General features: G+C 66.7%; 2 protein-coding genes across 2 annotated transcripts; both read right to left on the reverse strand.

Annotated features, from left to right (window-relative positions):
* Positions 1-50: 50 nt before the first annotated feature.
* On the reverse strand, positions 51-2,614 carry LOC118988861 (uncharacterized). The gene is made up of 7 exons (XM_037048970.1): positions 2,084-2,614; positions 1,905-2,001; positions 1,244-1,513; positions 1,050-1,157; positions 874-967; positions 631-755; positions 51-515 (listed from the first exon to the last, which is right to left on the reverse strand). Exons 1-7 carry the CDS (start codon positions 2,200-2,202, stop codon positions 399-401), a joined length of 930 nt encoding a protein of 309 aa, XP_036904865.1. The 5' UTR covers positions 2,203-2,614; the 3' UTR covers positions 51-398.
* Positions 2,615-3,345: 731 nt separating this feature from the next.
* On the reverse strand, positions 3,346-5,587 carry LOC118988790 (dystonin-like). The gene is made up of 8 exons (XM_037048744.1): positions 5,301-5,587; positions 5,105-5,239; positions 4,760-4,890; positions 4,544-4,684; positions 4,370-4,476; positions 3,994-4,199; positions 3,628-3,820; positions 3,346-3,545 (listed from the first exon to the last, which is right to left on the reverse strand). Exons 1-8 carry the CDS (start codon positions 5,547-5,549, stop codon positions 3,346-3,348), a joined length of 1,362 nt encoding a protein of 453 aa, XP_036904639.1. The 5' UTR covers positions 5,550-5,587.
* Between the last annotated feature and the right edge of the window lie 464 nt (positions 5,588-6,051).

The following is a 6,051-nucleotide window of genomic DNA, read 5'->3' on the forward strand; positions in this document are numbered from 1 at the left end:
GCCCCGCGGCGACCCTCGGCCCGCCGGCCGTGAGCACCCGAAGGCAGGGGCGCCCGGAGGTGCGGGGATGGCGGCTGCGGAGGGGCGGGGTCCTCTCCCGTCTGCCTCGGCCCCTTTCTGACCCCTCGCCAGTTACGGCGAGGAATGCCCGGCCGACGCAGTGGGGCGGGAGGCGGGTGCGTTTCATGCCCACCAGGACGGCATTTGCCGGCATTTGAATGGAGTTTGCAAGGGAAATACAGATCTGTCGGGACAGGGACATGCGGGTTTACTTTGCAAAACTCGACTTTATTGCCCGAGTAGGACTGGAGGGCAGGGCAGGCTCCGTGTTGCCCACCCCTCTCCTCCTGTGGCTGTACTCAGAGCCTGCTCACTCCCTTGGGGCCAGCTTCCGGAGCTTAATCCTGAGTGGGCTGAGCCAGGCTTTCCTGAGGAGTTCCCTTCCGTGTGCCCCTCCTTGGCCTTGACCTTGAAGAGCTGGGGTCCCTGCGTCCCCAGCAGCCTCCCAGTCCTGTCTGAAAGGGAGGGCCAGGCCTCACCCCAAGGGTCCAGCAGCTCCCCCTGAGCACAGAGACCTCCTGTCCACCCAGGGGTTTCCAGGGCCCCTCAAATGCCCACCCCAGCACCCACCTTCCTGAGGAGGAGACGACTGGGGGCTCTGGGGATGGAGGACGTGACCTTGGGGGCTGGCCTGCTGGGGACCACGGCCCAGGGCAGAAACCTCTCATAGATCTTCTGGCTGGTCCTTCCCTTCGCTGCCCAGATGGACAAGGGCAGAGTGGGTACGGGGGCAGGGGGGCAGGGCAGGGCCTGAGGCCCCCCTTCCATCTGGCCCTGAGGGCTCAGGTGCCACCCCCCACCCCAGGGCCTCACCTCTGCCTGGGTCATTCTTGACCAGATACTCATCCAGGGCCACCCAGCCACCTCCAACGCGCACCATGAGAGAACTTCGGGACACCTGCACAGGCTGGGGGAGGGTGCTGGAGTCAGTTCCCACGGCTCTGCCCTCAGCACCCCCGCCCCCCAGGCCCAGGCTCACACCTGCTCACCGAGGCTCCCAGGATGCTGGGCTGGCCTCTGGGCATCTGTGGGCTCCTCTCTGTACATGTCCCCCACACTGGCCATGCTGTGTGGCTGCTGCTGGCTTCTGAGGAGCCCTGACCCAGAGTAGTGAGGTTCGGTGTGAACCCACATCCCCCCAAAGTATGTGAGGCCAACCGCCTCTACCCCCAGACCTGCTCACCAGGTGCCAGGACACGGTCCACGTTGTCCTGCCTGGAAGTATGGCTCGTGGCCCAGAGTGTGCCCTGGAGCAGCTTCCTCCTGCAGTGGAGCCATTGCAGGGGGTGCTGCCTGGCCATGAAACCCAGGTGTGGGCCAGCGGCTCACTGTGGGGAGGAGATGCGAAGCTGCCCGGGCCTGGGTCTCTCTGATGTGTCCACAAGTGGGTGGGCTGCAGGTGGCTGGCCCTGGTCCTTGTCCGGATGGCTCTGCTCCCTGCGGCTCCAGCTCCCTGTGGTGGCCTCCAGCTCAGCTCTTCCAGGACCCACTGCCCTGCTTCCCAGGCCCCTGGGCAGTCCCTAGCTGGGGTCCACTCCCCCGGCCCCTGGGCACTCCTTGGCGCCTTCCCAGGAGCTCACCTGCAAGGCTCTGAGGGCCTCAGGAGGCCGGCAAGGTGAGCCCCCTGCACAGCACTGCCCTCTGCACTCCCTGCCACCGCCACCTCCTGAAGCTGGTGCCCCGACCCGAGCCAGCGGCTGGGCTCCTCTAGCCCCCAGGAGCTGTGCGCAGCCCTGCAGGCCACCTGCTTCCCCAGAGCACCTGCAGGTCGGGGCCCTCACAGGGCGTGATCCCAGGCCACCTGAGAGCAGAGTCGCTGTTCGGACCCCAGTCACAGTTCCCACCTTCATCCCACAGGGCTCAGCCTCCATCAGCCTGTGGGGTGGTACAAACAGGTCCTCCACACAGGTGGGCGTCACTGTCCCCTCCAGGACACAGGGCCTATAGCAGCAGAGTGGCAGAAGTAGGCAGGACGCAGGGCTGGGCGGGAGTGGGTGGGCACAGAGCAGAGTGGCAGGCTGACCTCTCCATCGAGGGGCTGGCCAGCACCACCCAGTGGCCCCGTGGCTTCAGCAGCAGGCCCAGGTGGCAGGTGCGCTCCCAGGGGCTCCTTCCTCCAGGGGCAGGGCTCCTCCACAGCATGGGAGGAGCCACCACCTGTCGCTCCACCGCCTGGCCAGCGACATGGGCTGGCCCACTCAGCACAGCCCGAGGTGCCTGCTTAGTGGGGAGACCACAGCTTTGCTGGCGCCACGGGGCTGGGCACTCAGGGTTGGGGTGAGAAAGGCCAGCAGGGTCACTCCCTACTACAGGTAGACCTGTGTCCCCCAAATTCACATTTGTCCTAACCCCTGAGCTCCTCAGAACATGACTGTAATTGAAAATGCGGCCATTGCAGATATACTCAGCAGGAGGAGACCCAGCAGCTTGCGAGCAAGGGTGGCCCCGAGTGTCCTTGTAAAAAGGGAGATTCAGGAAGATTCAGATGCCGACACACAGCGGGGAGCCGGAGTGAAGACGCAGGAAGCTGGTGGGGCCGTGAGCCGAAGATGGACCTGGGGCTGAGCACCCCTCACAGCCCTGGAGGGCTGAGCCCTGTGCCTCACAACCGAGAGCCACCAGCTGTTGCTGTCTGAGCTGCTCAGGCAGTCCCCGCAAACGAACACAGTCCCAGGTCCAAGGACTAAGGCAGGCGGAGTGGGGACCTCAGGGGCAGAGGCACCTGGGACAGCCCAGCCCCCCCCCCAGTCCTGCTGGGAGAGGGGGCGGAGGGGCAGCGCCAGGGTGGAGCCTGCTCAGGGACTCCAGGCTGGACCACGAGTGTGCCTGAAATCAGGAGGGGTGCTCCACCTGTTCTTCAGAATTAAACGTCTATCGTGTGCTCCTGGTGTGTGTCTTCTGTCTAGGCAGTTCATCAGCAGAGGTCGTGAGCGGCCTCACTGTGCTCTCTGCTGGGGCTCGGCGGACCTCGAAGGTAGAAGGGGAGCCAGGCCCCCGGGCCTGTCTGCCCCACCCAAGAGAGCTTTGAGGCTGGGCAACGCAGTCCCCACAGGCCCTTGGCTGCCTAGACCCCACCGCCCCAGCAGGGACAGCAGGGGAGCCTTGTCATGGGGACCTGAGGGTGTTCAAGGGATGGGGGTTGAGTCTAGAAAATACCACAGAGGTCCTCTGGTCAGTCCTGCCTGCCCAGCCCCCTCTGCAGAGGGCTGGTCTCCTCTGTAGGTCCCGCCCGCCAGCAGATAGGGGGCCACCCACAGAACCCCACATTGCCCAGCTTCCCTGTGATCACCCCTCTCCTCCCACAGAACTCCTCCCCGCCTCCCCCCCCTTCCAAAGCACCTGCAGGGCTTGGGCCCAGCTGCCCTCAGGATGCAGCCCCTCCTTGCCAGCCGACAGCTCCTCCAGGCCCCACCAGATCAGTTCTGCCTGCCCCCAGGTGGCCTTCCGCCCAGTGTGCTCCTCCTGAGTCTCTGACCAGAACATGGCTGGGGAGAGAGGAGCACCTGGAGAGCCCGGCCTCGGCCACGGCTCCCGACCCCAGCTCACCTGGCCCAGCTCCCTGCGCACCTGGAGCTCCACAGCCCCCATCCTGGGCCTGGTTGCCAGTCTCCACCGCTATGAGCTCCGCGGGCCCTGGAGCGCCCAGTGGAGGGTGTGGTTCCCAGATGGACTCTGTGTGTGCCACCACCTGGCCAGGGGCCTCTGCCCACTGAGCCAGCTGCTCTAGCCGCTCTGCCAGCCCTGCCAGCTGGGCCCTCAGCTGCAGGAGGAGAGCAGCATCGTCCCGGGCAGCCGGGGCCTGGGACCCATAGCTGCCCAGCCAATCCTGGCTGATGCCAGAGGAGATGGGGCAGGGCAGAGACCCCCTCCCCCAGCAGGCCAGTCCCCAGCCCCCCTAGCCCACCCTGGGGGTCGTGGGCTTGGCCCAAACACCTGCTCTTGGCCCTTGAGCCCTTGACATTCTGAGGCTGCCCCAGCCAGTTCCAGCTGGGATCCCAGGCTCGCTGGGGGTGAGGGCTCCGTGGACGCTGTGCCCAGGCCACACAGCATTGCCCGCTGGGCACAGACAGCATCCCCCATCAGTTGTGCCAAATCCTGGAGCTGCTCCAGCTGCTCCCTCACCATCCGAGCTTCGTCCTCTGCAGCCGCGGGGGAGGAAAGGGCTGGGGCAAGGGGCACGGACACCAGGAGGGCCCCTACACTAGTACCTGGACCACGTTCCGAGGCAGCGCAAAAGGGACTGGGTCCCCAGGCAGGAGCACTGCGGACGCCCTCGCTGACCTGCCGGACCATCCCACCCACCACTCACCTTCGAGCAGCTCCAGCAACCTCTGGCCAGCCTCCAGGGCCCTGTCCAGGCCCTCTGAGCAGGCCACAGCCCCCTCACACCCATCCTGTGAACACACACCCAGTGAGCTTGAGGCCGACAGCGGTGCCTCGCCCCAGCCCAGGCCCTGGGCTGTGCCTACAGGTGCCCTATGGCCCCTCCCTGCCTTGAGGCCCCACCTGGCCCTGCCCGAGCTGGGTCAGGGGCTGCTCGCCCAGAGTCAGCTGCACCAGGAGTGCCCCTCGGGCCTCCTTGAAGCTCCAGGCGGCTGGCACCAGCCGCTCCAGGCGCCTGAACCTGGGGACCAAGACAAAGTGGTCAGCAGCACCTTCCCAGCACCAGCACGTACTGTCAGGCCCCCCATGGCCTCACCTGGCCTCTGCCCGCTGCACCAGGTGGTCCCATTGGGCCCGCAGCTCCGCCGGGCTCTGTGCCTCCTGCAGCTCCACCTGCAGCGCCCGCTCCACCTGCAGCGCCCGCTCCCCTAGCAGGCGCTGGAGCAGCTGCGGCACAAGACACAGGGCTCAGGGCGAGGTGAGGCACCACCCTGTCCAGCCTCCCACCACTGCACCTTTGAGGGGCGCTGGGGCCCAGGGCCCACAGTCCATCGGCAGAGGGCCTGCAGGCCATCCCTGCGCCACTGCCTTGGCCTGCAGCTCAGAGAGAACTTAGGGCCCCAAGGGGCCCCTACCTGGGCCTGCCCTGCCCACTCTGTACCTCCTGCTCCCGCAGCTGGGCAGCAGCCACCGTGGCGTCGGGGGCCAGAGGTGCCTGCGAGGCCTGCAGCTCCTCCATGCCATCCAGCCAGCTACGAAGAGTGTCCAGGGGCCCTGGGGATGCCTGCAGCAGAAGCTCACTGATGTCCCCTGGGCCGAGCCCAGCCTCCCACACCTCCCGGGCTGCCCCACTTCACCAGGCCTGGCCAGCCAGACCCCACCTCCACGGCCTCCGTCACCACCATCTCTGTCACCACCGTCTCCGTTACCTCTGTCACCTCGGTCACCTCCACGGCCCAGGGGACCCAGCAGGCCCAGGAGGTTCCTGGTGGGGCTGGGCCCTGGGGAGTTGCTGATGGGGAGGGGCCCCCTCGAACCCCCGGGCTGGCCCTGGTGCGCTGCCTGCCCTTCCCCAGGCAGCCCAGCCCCGAGGCCTGGTTTCCCATGGGCAGCCTGTGGGGACAGGAGCACGGAGGGTGGTCTGCAGCAGCAGGGTCAGGGGGACCCCAGCAGGGAGGAGCCGGGAGCCCCTGGAGTCTGGGACACCTTTGCCCTTGAACTTCCCTCTAGGCACCAACGGCCCAACCAGCCCGGCTGCCAGCCCCACACTCTCTTCTTGGCCTTGTCTCCCGCCAGCCCCCTGTTTCCTGGGAAACGGGTCCCCAGCCTCAGTCATGAGGGTGGGGGAGGGGCTGAAGAAGGGGCTCCAGGCTGGAACTTCTCACCCCTCCCCCTCGGTTTCCTGCTCAGTGGAGGGGGGCAGGGGGCTCCACCCCCACCAGGCCTGCCCAGCCCACCCACACTGGTACCCATGGCAAGCCTGCCCTGATGGAGACCTGGGATGGGAGGAAATGGGGGCAGCACACACACTTTGGGGAGCCCTCAGGGCTGCCTAAGTGAACCAGGGGCTCGGGATCACCCCTGGGTTCTCCACCTCTTCTTCTGCAG

The sequence above is a fragment of the Sturnira hondurensis genome, unplaced genomic scaffold, assembly GCF_014824575.4.
Source record: "Sturnira hondurensis isolate 20B ecotype Veracruz unplaced genomic scaffold, ASM1482457v3 Scaffold0006413, whole genome shotgun sequence".
Classification (NCBI taxonomy): domain Eukaryota; kingdom Metazoa; phylum Chordata; class Mammalia; order Chiroptera; family Phyllostomidae; genus Sturnira; species Sturnira hondurensis.

Coding starts and splice junctions, on each gene's coding strand:
- LOC118988861 (XM_037048970.1), bottom strand. CDS start 2,202: ATGCTGTGGAGGAGCCCTGCCCCTGGAGGAAGGAGCCCCTGGGAGCGC. Junction 2,002..2,083: donor GCCAGCCCCTCGATGGAGAG/GTCAGCCTGCCA, acceptor CTGCTGCTATAG/GCCCTGTGTCCTGGAGGGGA. Junction 968..1,049: donor CCAGCATCCTGGGAGCCTCG/GTGAGCAGGTGT, acceptor ACCCTCCCCCAG/CCTGTGCAGGTGTCCCGAAG.
- LOC118988790 (XM_037048744.1), bottom strand. CDS start 5,549: ATGGGAAACCAGGCCTCGGGGCTGGGCTGCCTGGGGAAGGGCAGGCAG. Junction 4,477..4,543: donor GGGCCTCAAGGCAGGGAGGG/GCCATAGGGCAC, acceptor GTCGGCCTCAAG/CTCACTGGGTGTGTGTTCAC. Junction 3,546..3,627: donor TGGGGGCTGTGGAGCTCCAG/GTGCGCAGGGAG, acceptor CTCTCTCCCCAG/CCATGTTCTGGTCAGAGACT.